Source organism: Coturnix japonica, chromosome 7, assembly GCF_001577835.2.
Source record: "Coturnix japonica isolate 7356 chromosome 7, Coturnix japonica 2.1, whole genome shotgun sequence".
Classification (NCBI taxonomy): Eukaryota; Metazoa; Chordata; class Aves; order Galliformes; family Phasianidae; genus Coturnix; species Coturnix japonica.
This window is the reverse complement of record NC_029522.1, coordinates 20159124-20175798: the sequence shown is the minus strand read 5'-3', so window position 1 is coordinate 20175798 and position 16675 is coordinate 20159124. Positions and strand designations below refer to the sequence as shown.

The 16675-nt window shown below is 45.7% G+C and overlaps 1 protein-coding gene across 2 annotated transcripts in view; it reads left to right on the top strand.

Moving 5' to 3' along the window:
• Positions 1-10247: 10247 nt before the first annotated feature.
• The window catches only part of PDIA5 (protein disulfide isomerase family A member 5), a 90673-nt gene continuing 84245 nt past the window's right edge, over positions 10248-16675 (top strand). The window contains exon 1 of one of the 2 annotated variants that reach the window (XM_032445970.1): positions 10248-10427. In XM_032445970.1, the coding sequence (XP_032301861.1) occupies positions 10263-10427 (165 nt within the window). In that variant the 5' untranslated portion in view covers positions 10248-10262. Of the gene's footprint in view, positions 10428-10669; positions 10895-16675 lie in introns of those variants that run through there. The other variant, XM_032445969.1, reaches the window with a different exon arrangement.

Here is a 16675-nt window from a genome sequence, read left to right as displayed (position 1 = left end):
GAACCTTGTGGCACCTTGGCAGCACTGGGGCCAGTGTGTCTTGCTGAAAGCTCAGATCAGGATCTGGGAATTTGGCTAAAAGCAAGGAATCAGGTCATATTTCTACCATTGCAGTGGTAGCACTCTAATGGAATGTTCATCCTTACATTTCATGTAAAGGAGTGTAATCAGTTTCTAAAGGTAGCTTAGAACCTTGGGATTTTTTCCGCCTGTCCACAGTAACACCTCAGACACTTACTTGCCCTGTCATTGCTTTCCATGCTAGATGTACTGCCAGCTGCCCAGATGTACTGCTTTCATAAACTTAGAGAGCTATGGCACACTTCAGATCTGCAGCATTTTTCACTGTCAGCCTGTATTTCTTAGGTCACATTCGCTGTATTGGCTTGTGCTTTTAATGCAACCATTTTCTGCTTGTCGTGGACAAGAGCCTTCAGCAGATGCTCAGATTTTCTGCTGTATAACTGACAGAAGGGAAAAAATGTGGCCATTTCTACAGTGTTCCTTCTAGGGTGCATGCAGGGAAATGAGCTTGAGGTGACCCTGTCAGCCTCCACTAAACCTCATTCTATTGCTTTTTACTAGTTCAGCTGGACAATGCCTTTATTAGGGCCTCAGTTCTGTCCCTGTCTTATATTGCACTGACTCCACTGTCTGTACGGATCTAGTTTCAACTGCTGTTTTCTTTCCGTGCAATCCTTCCTCTTATTTTTATACACATATTGTTTTTATTTTCTGGGTTGCTGCCAAGAAGCAACTTGTTTAAAAAATAAACCTAGTCCAGATCCTGGCTTATGTCACCCTAATAACCTCAAATCCGTAGTTTTGTCTCTAGGGTCTACAGTTCACAACACAAAATTACTTCATAAAATGAAACTGGATTTGATAGCTCATGGATTTTGCTCCAACTCCCCCTGAAATTAACTAACTTCCCACTGACTGCAGTCATCTTCAGATCCCTCCTTTGAGCTATCCTAGAGTCACTCCAAAAGATCTTACAGCTCCTGTGAAAAGAATAATTCATTAAGTCTTGTAGCAGATTTCATGAGCAGTTCTCAAGGCACTTCACTAGCAAGGAAAAGTATAATTATCTCCATTTTACAGGTCCTTAACTCATTTCTACAGAATGTTTTTGAGCACCTTCTTATCTTGTCACTGCTCATTTCCTCCAAGACAGCTTTCTTAGTTATGTAGGCATCCGTTAATATCTGAAGAGTTTTTTTTTCCACAGTTCCCTTCTCCTTTAGCACACAGCATAGATGGTGCTCAGTACATGTGCAATTCTTTGTGTTTTGATTTATCTTCCTTCTTTCATACACCCTTGCCTCCTTACTGTATGCTCTTCAGACTTTGCTTTGAAGGGAGCTACTTTCATCATAGGGTCTTTTGCTTATCACTTACCATGACAGAGCCTGAGCGTTTCATGCCCATTGATAAGCTTTTTCTTCCTAATATACAGTAGGACAAAAGAGCATTCCCTTCCACTTCATAAATGGGGAAGAGAAACAAGGGAATGTGAGGTTCAGTTCCTAATTTTGAATGTACTGTTTAATCGCCTAAGATCTATTTCAGAGTAGTCAGCTGTACATAGTTCAGGTATTCACTGATCCTACTGAATTCAGTTCCTCTTATGAGTGCTCAGCATTGCTGCAAAGCTGACTAGATGCTAAGGTGGGTACCCAGAAACTAAGATACCATTATTTAGAATTAATTTGCAGAAAATAAAACAAAATAAAATTAAACAGTTAGGCCAATGTTATAGAGGTCATATTGCACTGATGATAAGATCCTTTTCCTTCCAGTTATTTGTCTCCCAACAACTGCAACAAACAAGTTAGAGAGTTTGTAGGAAATAATAATAATAATAATAAGCAATTATGTAATTAAAAACTTCATCTCACAAACCATGTTTAAGAAGGACAGTACGGTTTTTCAAGTATTCTTATTCTAGCATTTCCCAGTGATTGAGTGAGATATTTTGTTCCCTCTGAACACAGTTTGTGTCTGTGTGATTTCTTAAGTTTTAAAAATAGGTTCCCGGTCGCATTTCCTTGCTCAGCCTTGGCCTCTCTCAGTCTCACTCCAGTTCTCATCTGATCCTGGGGCATTTCTCAGTTGATGAGCTCCCAGTCTTCCCCCTCCAAATGGCTGATGCTTGTGACATAGGATGGGGAAGCAGCTCTGCCAATCTGTGCAGCTGCAAAGCTGAGCTCCTGGAGCTGTGCAGACTGTAGCCCTGCGAATCCAGACACCTGCTTTTTTTAACCTGAATTTACTTTGGAAAAATTAGTTAGGGCTTCACAGGGACTGGAAATGACTCTGCCATGAAGGCCTCCTTCAAGAGAGGAAGGAATTAGAGCCTTTCAGACAAAAGGTGGCCAGGAATTAATAGAGTACCCCATCCAATAAGCTTAATGCTTAGAGATGGTTGAATAATTCTGATGGAAGTTTTCCAAAATAATCAAACTTGAACCAGATCCCCAGAATAGAATTTTTCTGCCAAAAAGTTTAATTTAAAGAGAAACATACCTGAAATAATCTGATAAGCTGTATCAGATACCTGTCAGTACTTAATGTGTTTATTGGGTCCACTCACCGCATGATAACTCTGCTGGAAAACTCTTGGCTTCTAAAGCCACTTGTGTCTATTTTTATGTATATGTAGTTCTTGGAGCCAGAGTACACAGGAACCAAAACCAAGACCAATGGGAAAATCATTGCTAAAGGAACTCAGAATCATTATTATTTATGATGTTTACTGCACATGCCTAACGACTGACCTACTAAGTAGGCCCCGGAGAAACAGAAAGAGACGGTCTTTAGCTCTGAGACTTTATGGTCTGAGTAGCAAGACACAAGATGGAGCAGTGAATGTTATGCATATGGACAGTGAACAAGGTGACAGCAGCAAAGGGCTCTTTTTAATCTAACGCTTTATTTGAAGAGATGAAGTAGGCACATTATGTAAGAGAACAGGAAAGAAAAGCAGTTGGGAAAGGGATATTACAGGGAAAGATGGCCCAGGGGAGAATAAGAGGCTATTTTGAAGAAGCGAACAAAGATGTCTTCTAAGGCACAGAGATGTGATGGCTGGAGAGATGTCAGCCACCAATCTCTGTCCCTCTCCAGACGGTTGTCTGGCTGTCCTGGGGCCCTACTACAGTTCAGAGTCAGCCCAGGAGGAGAAACTCATAATTTAGCTTCAGCAAAAACCAACTGGTGCAGCTTTTTGAAAAAGCAAGTATGTGGATGCCCTTGATGATAAAAGTGTAGGATGGAATTTACCTGGTTGGCGGAGTTGCTGCTCAGCTGTTATAGTGCTGCAAGAACTTCAGTATTGAGTTGTGGTACCAAGAAGCAAACAGAGTTGTTGCTAATTATCTTAATGAATTAAATGTATTCTTAAAAGAAGAGCTGTGAGAATAACAAAATCTTCCTATGATCCTGCACAGGAGGAATAACCATTCTCAGCACAGACCCTACCAGGGGGTTTCACAGCAGAAGTTGTCTGTAAATCTCCCTGCCTCACTAACAGCAGCCAAGTAACCTCCTGTCACCAGGCTTATGCATATTTCAAGAAGAGAAAATGAGAAAAATAATACTTCACAGACCTATTAATGGTTTCAGAGCCTTGGGACAGAGCTCTGAAACAGAGCTTAAGTCTCCTAAGTCCTGTTCTTAGCCCACCACACAGTGCTGTGGTGGTAAAAACCACCCTAAATGATCTCATCCTTCCTGCAGTGTGGAGCCAAGACTGTAGTTCTCTGACACCTTGTCACTGGCTGTGTCAGAGCTGTGCTATGTGGATGATCAGCTTAGAACACAGGAGCACATTGGCTTCCCGCACAGCCTGTTTCACAGGCTGCTTATTGTTGCTTCTTCTCACTCTTATCTATTGACATTTCAGTGGTGTCCACTACTGCTCATCTCTGCCTCTCTTCCACTTGCACTCCTCCTTTTTATGATTTCTTCCTTTGTATTCAGTATTTATTACTTCTGCCTCCTTTGTTTCCATGTTGTTTCTGAACTATTTTTCCTGCTTCCTTTACTGACTTTTCTTCCTGACAGCTAGGGTTTGAGCCAAAGCTTGCTGAAGTCAATCCATTACCTTCAAAGAGTTTAGGATCAAGGCCTTATTCCCACTCGCTTCCCTGCTTCTTCTACAGTCTTTTTTTACATGGAGCATTCTCAGTGGTGCATCTCTACTAAAAGATGGGTTACTGAAATAAAGTAAGAAGGAAAGAGGTTTATAGAGAAAAAATCCTAAGGACCTAGTAAAATCCTCACTGAATTGCTAAATTGCTATCCTGATTGCACATCTGCAGACAGCCAAAGGATTTGATCGTTATGTTTTGTTTGTTTGTTTGTTTGTTTGTTTTATTCTAGCTTCATCAGAACGCATCTCTTTTTATATGAGTATGAGTAGTGGTCCTTGCAAAGACAAGGTCTTTCAGGAAGAAATGCCCTGTCATTAAAGTCTGCATTACTGCACACAGAAAGTACTGACTGCGGTCATACATTTAATTGAGCCTACACAGGCAGTACTTTAAGCACACAAATACTAGAAAAGCTGAAAAATGGAGGAAAGAAAACCTATATTGACTACATTTATATATAATCATATGACTTGCAACAAAGGATCTGCTTACGTTAATATATGCCAGGTATATGTGTGCATGCGTGTAAAATAGTAGATATTAAATTATCTATCTACATACAGAGAGGGAAAAGTACTGAATATGTATGTATTGCATATACTGGATATATTCTCACAGGATAGATGTATGAAAAATACTTTAGTAGAACATTGTCTGCATATATGCTGATGGCTGAATGCTAATTTATCTTTGGATTCAGTATAGAGACAGATGCTCAGCTACCATAGATGGATGCAGATCTGCTGAAGACTGAGGCCACTAGAGCCAAACAACAGTTTGTCACATCTTTACAGTCCTACCTTTATATTTGGTCTTTATATTTGGTATTTTGTGAACCCAGACTAGAGGCATAATAGCTCTACTCATACAAGAAGTCCTATCTCCTTCCCTATTGCCTCCCCTCAGTGGCAGGCTACCCCTCAGCAGAGCAACAGAATTAGTCTGGGTATGTGAAGTCCTGCAGTAAAGACAAATATTTTGCCAGCACAATAGAGACCAATAGTGTTTGAAAATAACCAGCTGGGCCTTGTTATTAGGGTATGCAGGCACAATCACAATCCAAGGGGTGTTACATGAACTCTACGAATACACCTATTTCTGTTTTACAGGTGTAGATGTCAGCCCGTGCTAGACCTTATGAAATGCAAATCCTCAGGCATGAAACCTGTGGTTCACCTACGCACTGAATTCAGATTCAGATCTCCACCCCCCTCACAAGCTGGCTGTTCAGCCCTTTCCTGATGATGCATTCAAGGTAAAACAGCCTGTGAGTGTTATACAAAGCTTCTGTAAATCCCTAGAAAGCTGTCTTGATGGCAGCAGTTTGGAAACATGCTGTAGTGCTGTAGCCACTGCACAACAGCTAGACTCCAATGGTTGTTTTAATCTTGTTTAAACTACTCTCTCAGCAGGTAACTGAGAGACATAAATTATCTACTACCAGCCAGCAAGGTGCCCGTGCTGCAGAAGGTTTTTATGTTACTCAGGAACACATTATATCCAGCTTTGGAGATTCAGTGAAAGAAACGACAGTGTTCTTAATGGTAAGACCTCTTAAATGTAAAGGGGCACACAGACCTTAGACCTGAAGAAAGCAATAAAAACTGTAATGGAAGAAAAGTTTGGAAAATATCTGTACTCTACTTTTAACTGACTCCTGCAGTACCTACTGCTTTTTTTTCCTCTCATATATAAAGAGTATCTGTCTACCTGTGGCCCAAAAGTACTTTGATTCTAGACTGAAGGAAACAACAACAATATAGTACAAAAGTAAAATTCCCATGAAAGCACACAGTGTGTGTGTATTTCTTCTTTGTGCTGTGCGAGGTCTGTACAAAAAGCGTACAGTCCTTCAAGACCTCAGAGATGTAAAGGGATATGATGCAGAAAATGAAAACACCGAGTGACATGGCTGCATACAGCATCCTTGCAGAGCACCAAGCATGCTGTTAACAGAGCCTGCAAACCAAACCCCGTCCTGATCTGCCTTCATGCCATTCTCATTCACTACACAGAGCAAATCGGGTGAAAATCACAGATATGTTACAGCAGAATTACAGACAGCAGTCCCTAGAGACTCACAGCGTATTTCCACCATTAACAAAATAGCATTTGAAAGGGTTTATGCAAAAGTATGGAACTGAAATGTTCAGCCTAAGAAACAATCCTCTTCATAACAGCTGCACCTTCCTGTCCTTTTCCCCCCCTCCCACCTCCCCCTCTTTTTGGCATGCTAAGGATCTTTTGTATAACTTGTTAGCTGAAGTGTGTGGATACGCTTCATCTGCAGCCCTGCTACCAGATGCTGAGGAGGCAGCAGGAGTGGAAAGCTGCCTTCAGGCTCTCCCCTCTGACAGACGTCTGCTGGAGAAAAGCAGTGTGCAGCTGTGCCTCTTCTCCGAGACCACTCCCATGTAAAATCCTACAGGGGCTGGTCCTGTCTCTTTTCCTTTCCATCATGTGCAGAAGAGCTGTAGGAAAGGTCAGGAGGAGCCCAGGGCTTTGATACCATCAATCTGTTGATGGCAACCAGCTTGCATGTTCAGCTGATGCAATCAGTGCCATGACACAGATGTCACAAAACTTCCAAGAGATAAGCCCAAAGATTAAAATCAGTTGGCTAGAGCTGAACTAAGGAAGAAAGAGATGGTGCTGGAAGGAAGGAGGACACCTTGATGCAATTAAGGCAGTGAGGGAATATGGCTTTCACATCGGGCAAATGCTAGATGATTTGGGGTCCCAGTGTAAGCCACTGGATTGCCCCTGGATTCAGTTTGGCTTGCAAAGTACTCCTGTCTTTTCCTTTCTCTTTGGCTGTCATTTTTTGTGGTAAAAGTGACTCATTTTACCTTTACTGTGAGGCTGCCAGAGACTTGCTCGGGTTAAAAAGAGAACAAAGAATAAACCTTGTCAAATAAAGCAGAAACATATAGAAAATACAGAAGGTGTGATTCGATGCAGACATACTTACTGTCAGTCCATTTTGCATTTAATTCTTGGTAAAACAGGCATTTGAATATAGACAGACGAGTAAGGATTAGCAGTACCAATGCAGACTTTTGGAAATGAACCTCATCTGAAAGTGTCTGGTTTTATAGCCTTGGGCAAATCATATAATCTCTCCACTACTGTTTTCTGATCTATAATCCAAGGGCAGTAATGCTTTCTTGCTTCTCAGTGGTGAATTAATGGATGTCTTGACAGCATCTTGAAGTGCCATATACAAATATTAAAAGCATGAAGAAGCAAACAGCATATGATATTAATGCCAAATAGGATACAGTGTAAAACCCGGGACTGGATAGTGGTGCACTCAGATACTGCTGTAATGAGTTCATTAGTAATGCACGACTGGACTGATTAAGTGGTTGCCACTGTGTAAAGCCCAGTTCAGAGCAGATACGTGATATATTATTTTGACCTAAGACAGATGCTCAATGATTTTGTCTTTTAAGTTTAGGCAATGCGTGTCATGTCAATACAAATTATCGAGCTGAACCGAAAGAAAGAAGCTGTAGTTGTCACAAGAATACCCTTTGAATATTCTTCCGTATATAAGAATTGCAGCTTCCCAAAGTGGAATTTTTTAGTATAACCTTTCAGAAGCCCATTTCCAAGTAGCTTATCTTCCTTATTTTTTTCTTTCTTTTACTTTCTTCCTGAGATCATTTCCTCTTGCTGCTAGGACAGAAAAGCACCCTGCAATGAAACAACCATGACCCAGTGTTTTATCCTTTCCTACCACAATGTCAGTGCATCCTGCATGGTGATGACACAGCACAGAAAAGCCACTACCCTGGGGTTACTTTAGCATTGTCTGGTACTGGTAACTGTGATATGAAGCATCAGAAAATGTATCAGTTTTCTTCACAAGAGAGTAACAGGAGGATTCAAATGGCCTTTGAGCACCCGGGTATCCAGCTGAGATTAGAGGTCTGGCTGAGTCAGCATAGTGGTTTGCAGAAGCCTTTCAGCTCTGGGCTGATGATCTGAAGGTGAACAGCATCTGGAAGGGGAGACTCTCCCTGGAGGGTTTGTTTGGAATGGACAGCAGTGTGGGATCCGTGGCCTGCTGCTGGAAGGCTGTTATTTCAGCTGGGAAAGCACTAGCTCTGGCAGAGAGGAGCACAGTGCTAGCAACACCAGTACAGTCAGCAGGACCTACAGATAAAAAGCAGCAGTACACATACAGGCATGTTTTGTCTTGGGTTCTTCCACTGAAAAATCACACACCTTTCCTTCCTTCTCCTTGGACTCTCTCTGGCTGCCCACCCTTCCTTATACCAAACTCCTGATGGTTTCAGGGCTGCTCACTTATACTCACCAGTGCATTATAGTGAGGCTGAGGGTTGCCAGCTCCATTTGCAGGTTGGCCAACTCAGGCCTTCTGCAAGTGGGAAACAGGGCACAGCTCCGTGAAATGACTTGCTGAAGGTTATCCAGCTGTGACCGAGGACGGCGCACACAGATTCAGCTGCAAAAGATGTCACAAAAGTGTAAACTTCAATAGTAATAACTTTCTCTGTGTGCATTTCTGCTTTGCAAAATTACATCTCTACCGAGGGACTTGTTAATGTCAGCGGCATTCAGTTTTCATGATCGCCGCTTGAAGCGATCAGTCAGCTGCATGGATCTACAAATTGCTCCCTTGAAGCCATCCTCATGACACGACGCTCAGGCGACAGCCAGCCGCCACCAGCAGACTCCAGCAGACACCTTTGATTTCCCTTTGATATTGCTGCAGTGAGGAAGCGCTCCACGCAGCACTGGGCAGGAGGTGCTGGTCCTACTAGGCTGTGGGGATCAACAGGAATCACAGAATCACAGAACGACCCGGGTTGGAAGGGACCTCAAGGATCGTGTAGTTCCAACCCCCCTGCCTGGCAGGGCCACCAAACATACACCTTTACTAGATCAGGTTGCTCAGGGCCCCGTCCAACCTGGTCTTGAACACCTCCAAGGACGGGGCATCCACAACCTCCCTGGGCAGCCTGTTCCAGGGCCTAACCACTCTCCTAGTGAAGAACTTCCCCCTAACATCCAACCTAAATCTTCCCTCTTTTAACTTAAAACCATTTCCCCGTGTCCTGCTATTGTCAGCCCTTTCAAAGAGTTTACTCCCCTCCTGGGAGTAAGTTCCCTTCAGGTATTGAAAGGTATTGAAAACAGGAGGGCTGGGATGCCCACAGGGTGCAGTGGGCAGGTGTGTGTGCCCAGCCCAGGCACATAGTGATCTGTTGTTGTGGGCTGCAGATGTTGATCCAGACCAGGGGCTGTGAATGCAGACTCAGTGGTCTGACTGCTTGACATTTGGCACTGGAGGATTGCAGGGCTTTTCTTTAGGATTTGCTTGCGGGAACAACTGGGTAGAGAACAGGTCCCACTTCCTAAGCCTCTCTTCTAGTAACCTCCCATCTCCCTTTGCTCGCCGTTTGTTTCCCTCGCTCACCACACACCCTAGGCCTCACACCACCAGTTGTTTATAAAAGACAGTGACAAAAGTGCATCGACCCCTTTGCCAGAAGCAAAGGCCCCACGGCGGGACCTGGACAGGCTGGATGGTCTGAGGCCAGTTGTGCGAGGTTAGACCAGACCACGTGCGAGGCGCTGCCCTTTGATGGCAATAACCCCATGTAACGCCGCAGCCTTGGCACACAGTGTTTGTGCTCGCGCCGGAGGCGGCGGGGCGGACTACAACTCCCGGCGTGTTCCGCGCGGCCGGGAGGGAGCGTTGGAGCGCGCGTGCGCCGCCAGACGTGGCAGCGGCAGCCGCATCCCGCAGCGCGGTGCTCGGCGATGGCTGTGCCGGGGCAGCGGGCGGGGGTCGCGCGGTGCCGCGGACGGTTCCCGGTGTTGCTGCTCGGGCTGACGGTGAGAAGCGGCGGTCGGACCGTGGGAGGGACGGGGTGACCGCGGGGCGGCCTCGTGTCCCGGCCCCCCGGGGCGCGGCCGGCGGAGTTGGGCGAAGTTGGGAGCGGGACGGGGCCCGGGGCTGGGCGCGGCGGTGCTGCCGCCTGGATGGGGCTCGGAGGGGCGGGAGGGCACGGCCGGGACGGCTCGTAACCACACGTGTCCCCCAGCACTGCTGCCCCGCCTTTCGCTTCAATGAAAAAGAGAGAGCAAACAGGGGAGCCCCGCTCGTCCCGGGGGCTGCTCCGCCCTGCCCGAGCTGCACGGCAGCCCCGCTCCTGCTGCGGGACGGGGCGGTCCCGTTGCGGGGAGCGCCGGCTGCGGGGTCGGGTCCGGCGCTTCTCCCCCGTCCGTGGGTCGGTGAGTGGCTCCCGGCATCGGCCGAGCGCTTTGAAACGCGCCTTCAACTTGTTTGGCGTGAACTAGAGTTGTTCCTCGACGATCGGAGTTAATAATTAATGAAAAATTACATTAATTTTTTTTTATGCACGCCGGATCTGAGATCCGAGCCATCTGGGAGCGCTGACCTGCTTCCAACAGACCGAGTTGCGGGCGTGTAGCCGCGGCCGAGGTGGAACCGCACGGCCCCGGCAGCGCCCGTACCCCCCAGCTCCGTGATGGGGCTGGGAGCGCTCCAGCCTCCACTCGGGTCCTGGGTTGGGGCTGAGCTGGGGGCTGAGCTCCCCCAGTGCCGGAGGAGACCGTGGGGCTTCCCCACCTCGGGCGCCTCTTCCGTACACGCGGCTCTTTGCGAGACTCGGGGCAGCGTGCTCGGGAATGAAGCGTATGCTGTGGTCCGGGGCTGGATTTCCCTTCCTTGTAAAGCGGTGAGCGTGGAGGGTTATTTGTATTCTGCCGGCTGAGGCTGTAGGACTTCTCCCACTCTAACGTTTGTTCTGTGTTAATGCAGGTATTTTTCTGTGAGGTCTCTTTGTACGTTAGAAGCTACTTTTCCTCCTGACAAAAGAAGCCTTTCTGCAGGTGGATGTGTTGTTTCCAGCCCTTCTAGTTGCCCTTCTTTGCACCTTTCCTGTTGCAGACCTGTTGCCTTTGAGCTAAGAGGAGAGAGCTGCCGTTGTCAGTGGCATTATCTGATACCGTTGTCATTTATCCACGTTATTCTCTCTTCCCCTTCTTAATTTGCCCCGGCGTTTTATTTGCACTGTGATGCTGCGTGCTGAACAGATGTCTCCATCGAGCTGTTGATTCAGCTAATTCCTTCCCCTTTGCTGTGTACAAGTACTTTAAATTATTTCTTCCAATTTGCATTCTCTTGCACTCGAAGGTGTGATTTTTCATCTTGAAATATGTAACTCGCTCTACGCTGGGATTAAAAGCAGCCTACAGCTGTGACGTTGTAAAACCTACCTTCGAGTTCTGCTTGAGCCCGTGTTGGCAGTCAACAGAGATGTTCTCGGTGCACAGAGTTAAAGGCAAAGTGGCTGGCTGGGGGCAGAGGGTAACATTGTCTCCTCCTGGCCATGCCTTGTGTGATGTTTACAGTTTGGGTTGACACAGTTCTTTATGTACTGGAATGTGATTTATGAGTTTTTTCCCCCTTCCTTCTGGAAATGCAGAGCGCCAGATGCGCAGCTTGAGCTGTGATCCCAGGTGCGTGCTTAGTGCTCCTGAAAAATAGGGGCAGAACCCCAAACTGGAGGCAGCTTCCGTGCATTGAAATCCTTATCTCTGTGGGACTTCCTGTGTTTGTGTAAGGAAAGCTGTGAGCCGGGTGGACAAAATACTTTGTGATCTCCTTAGGGAAGATGCTTGGTTGTCTCCTGCATCACTGCAGATTCATGGTGCACACTCAAGGAAGGTACTGTGCTGATCTCTGGTTTGTATCTGAGATCTGGTTTGATCTGAGCTGGATTTGTAGGGAAGCTGTGGTTTGGGTACTTCCCCATTGGGTTGGCTGAGCGGTTGGCCAGACCCTGTGCTTGAAGGACTAGTCTTACTGTTGGAGGCACGGGGAGGGAGTTCCATACCAATACGGTGAAATTGCCATTGAGGGTGCTGTCTCTTCCCAAACAGAACCCAGCAGGATGACACACCTGGGACGTGTTTGCCATGCAAACACAAAGTGTTATCTGAGGCCAGCATGGCAAAGATCAGTTAATCCTCCGCCTGTTGGTTTAGTGACAGGGAAACTGAGTCAGGAGAGCTTGGCCAGCTTATGGCTTTCAGGAAGCATGAAGCTGCCTGACCTGGTGCTGCCTATATGCTGTGCAGGTTTGCAGGCCTTATGGAATGATATGGTGATCTAATGACATTTGGGCTGAAATTCCCTTTAGAAGAACTGGGACATTGCCGCAAGTGCAGTGTGGTCACCAGGAGCGATGGTTCTGCCCAGCCCTGCACTCACAACACCATGGGCAGGCATTGCTCAGTTGCTGACCATTTGTATTTGCTTTTCAGTGGTGTTGTTCCTTGAAGTAGTGGAGTCACTGTCACTGGAGGTGTTCCAAGAAACGTGTAGATGTGGGCATTGCGGGGATGGGCTGGTAGTTGGACTTGATCTTAATGGCCTTTCCCAGCATTACAGATTCTATGATTTCAGCAAAATGGGGGTAATGAGACCCTCCTTTGTAGTTTCTGAGGTGACTGCAGTCAGCCCGTCTCTCCCCTCTCACTTCCAGCACTCAGGACACTGAGCTGCTTTGGGATCATTGGCTCATGCAAGCACAGCCTCTGCTTTGCCTCTCACAGAGCTCTGCTTTTCTCCACGAATCCTGCTCCTGCTGTAGAAGTTAAGCTTATTTGCCTCTCACCTGGCAGAAAAATGTGAGGATTAATTAGTTAATATTTGTGCAGTGCTTTGAAGATAACGATTGCTGTATGAAGTGCTAAGGATTTTCAGATGTCATTCTTTTTTTTGCCCTCTCTTCTTCCTAAGTCCTGTTAACAGTGGTTTGGTCGTCTTTTTAAAGCCTCTCCTCCATGCTTGTGCTGGGTGGTAGTTCCTTAAACTTCTTCAAACCCTGTTTTTAGTGGGGGTTGTGTGGGCCATGCTCTTCTCATGCCCTGAGTTTCTGAAGCTATTCCAATATGTGTGTTGAGAAGCAGCATCTGACACGTTCCTTTACCAGCAGCTTGTTTCATGTGTTTTGCAGTAATGCTTGGCTTGGAGAGAGTGAGCTGCACGTCCCTAATAAGGAGAAAGTTCTTTGTCAGCATTAGTAATTGACCCTATTACAGACAGTTGTTAATTAGCAAATAGTTGCCTTTTTTTCCCTCACTAAGCATTTGAAAACCGGTGATAAACCGTACAATTAATTGGCTACGCAGAGCTTTGGAACCACCTTTAGTACAGGCTATTATGCCTGTAGCTTCTGTTCCTTAAAATCCAGTGCTTAAGAACAATATGAACAGTAGAGACTAGGCAAATCTTGACGTCGCCATGGTATTTTCGCTGTCTTCTATATTTGGAAAGTGAACATAGCTAGTGCTGCATCAAGTTGAATGCTTTATTTGTTGCATTTTTTCAGGCTAAGTTTAAAGAATATGAAGCTGTTTTTTCAGGATTTTGATTTGCCTTCCTTGGTGAGCAGAAGAGGACGGGACACTTGTCTCTTTCATGTATGACCCATCACAATGAAGTGCTGACAGTTCTTTTGTTTTTAGTATCTTATTCCTTGTGTGACTTGAGGTTAGAATTAATTGATCTGGATTACATGCAGAATTGGAATGCATTCTTCCGTGCAACTCATTACCCATTCTCTTCCACTTCCTTCAAATAATAAATCATCAAATCATATGGTTGGAAGAGACCCTTAAGATCATCTAGTTCCAACCCCCTGCTATAAGCATGGACTCCCCTAGACCATGTTGCTCAAATCCCCAATGCTTTGAATTGGAAGAGACCCTTAAAAGCCATCAGGTCTTACCCCACAGCAATGAGCAGGGACCCCAACAGCTCCATCAGGTGCCTAGAGCCCCATCCAGACCTACCTTGAGTGTCTCCAGGGATGGGGCATCCACCACCTCTCTGCCTTGTGAAAGTGCTTTGCAGGGACTCCAGGTACCTTTGGGTAACAGAGATAACCCTGTTTCCCCTCGTCTGATTTGATTAAAACGTTTCTGCAGCTATTTTGGTTAGTAATCATGAATGAAAACAGAAGACTGTCCTACATCTCACTGTCTGTTGTGGAAGACGTTTGTTGCAAATGGCTCAGTGATCAAAGCAGCACAGCCCTGAATGTAAATAGCAGCAGAGGGAGGACTTGAGTGAAAACCAAGCAATTATTGCACAAGGTCAAGAGTGGCTGGTATGATGAAAAAGGAAGATAAAACATCTGCAGTCAAACAGTGATTCTTATAAACAAGAGAGCTTTGGATTTGAACATCTTGTATTTTTAAGCTAGAACAAATTGGGGGGAAGGGAGCACCATGTCTGTGCCCCTCCTTCTCTCACCTGGAGGTGACTGGAGTGCTGCTGTGCTCTTGGCCTGTCTGCAGGCTCACAGAGCAGCGTCCCACGTGTAGGGATATTCCTTCAAACTCACGTTCCAGAATGGAGTGTGTGCTTTCCTGCTGGTTTGTTTTGGGGGCTAAGCAGGAAAGGAAAAGTGAAGTCTGGTCTTGTTATTAGGATTTCTTGCTGTTGTTTTTTGTTTTACCCCTCCTCACTTTAATGTAGCAGGCGAGCTATCTTTTTAAGAACGTGAACTACTCCCCTCTGAAAGAAATCAATTATGAAATTAAATTCTGTGATCTGCATTGCTGCTTGAAATTCCGAGGCAGGTTTGGTCTTCAGCTAAATTCCCCTAAAATGCCTTGTCAGACACAATCTGTTTCGTATACGCAGGGTCACTCTTTGACCATATTTGCAGTGGGTTGAACGCTGTTGTCCCAGAATGAAAATGACATCAGTGGGTGATTAAGCTAAGACAGAACTCCAAGTCAATATGTTGCTGGAGGACGGGCATTTGGAATGGTGACTGTGTTCCTGCAGAGCAGCAGTTGCGCTGCAATCAGCGCCGTTCACATCACCCAAGCTATTCCTGATGAATGGTGTGCAAATTGTCTCCCTAATTATACATGCAAGTGTTAGTGCGCGCATAAAAATTGCATGTTGACATATGGATTCAAGCACTTAAGCACTGTTTCAGCCACGTATCCCTTTGTGTTTTTTAAGCATTATTTGTGTCCAGGGAAATGCATATTTCATGCTCTTGAACTGGAAATGAGAGAATAGGAAATAGTTTTTCTGTCGGTTTTGCAATTGTGCTCCTCTGATGGTTCCTCCTTATTGGACTTGGGTTTGTATTTTATTGCTTTTAAAACTGTTTGTTTCCTTTGCCCTTGATACAAACTTCTCCTCCAGCTGTGTTGCTTGTCCATAGCAAGAGTCCATGCTGTTGTGCAGCTTTTTTGGGGGGAGCAAGTTGTGAATTGAGGTGGGAATTAAGGTTGAGGTTCTGTAGGAATGGAACATTTATTCCATTTAATTTGAATAATAGATGTAAAATATGAAAATATGTTCTTGTGTCGGCTTAAAAAGTATTCCCATTTTTCATTCTGTAACAACTTGGGGAGTAAACTCTGCTTTCTCAGGTCCTTGGTGATTTGCAGAAAACACGGCCTGAGGGATGACTGTGTTTTCAATAGTGTCGGTCCTGGCTGTATAATTAGCAAATACTTATTTGCCTGTAACTCTCTTTGCCTCTGGGTTTCTGCAGGCTCAGGTTTGTCTCAGGTGTAGCTCTAACAGTGGGGCTGTGGAGTGCCTGGCTGCTGGTAATGTGTGTTCACAGCAGCTCTGCAAGGAATTGCTGGGGAGCGGGGGAAGAAAAGGGAGAATTAAACCTTTCTGACTCCTTTCACCTAGCTTGCAAGATTATGTATTTAAATACAGGCTTTGATTTGAAGAGCAGAGGCAGAGCACGTGTTTTGTACCTTGTATTCAAACAGCAGCATCTCCCAGCAGGTTTGAATTGGTTGTCTTGAGGGATTTGGTTCACCTGTGTTTTACCTGGGAATTCTTGATGCATCTCGGATCAGACACTGCGATCCCATGAGTGACGTGCGACCTACGCAGAGCAGCACTGTCAAAGTAAATTCTCATTCAGCTCATGAGCTGGGGGAGCTACGCAGATGAGAAGTGCTCCAGGTTTGCATTTCACTGTCCTTCCTGTGTTGTGTATGCCTTTTTCTGAAGGTCTTCACCTGAGTCCCCTGTGCCTTAGGCTGTGGGGTGATGGCTGTGCCAGGTATAGCTTGCAGAGTGACCTCGGGAGGGCCTGTTCTGTGGGGCACTGTGCAAACATGGCATGAAATAGAACAGACCATCTCCCAGTTTTACCGCAGTTCCTCATCAGCAGAGCCCTCTCAAGGAGGGATGTGTGCCTTCTGCTTTGAAGGCTGCCAAGGAAAGCAGCTTCTTATTCACCTTTTAGGTGAAACATTTGGAGTCTTCCTTAGCTGTTCCGTGGTGGTTGTGAATAGATCTTAAACCTCTAAGATGCTGAAGTGACAAGAGGCTTTTGCAAGTTTGTCTATTAGTTCCATTGGTGTGATGCATGTGGAAGGAACCTCCTGCCCAGGAGAAACAGGCGACTTCCATGACATCCTTTTTTAACAGGAGCTCTTCTCCTCTTGTGCCTTTG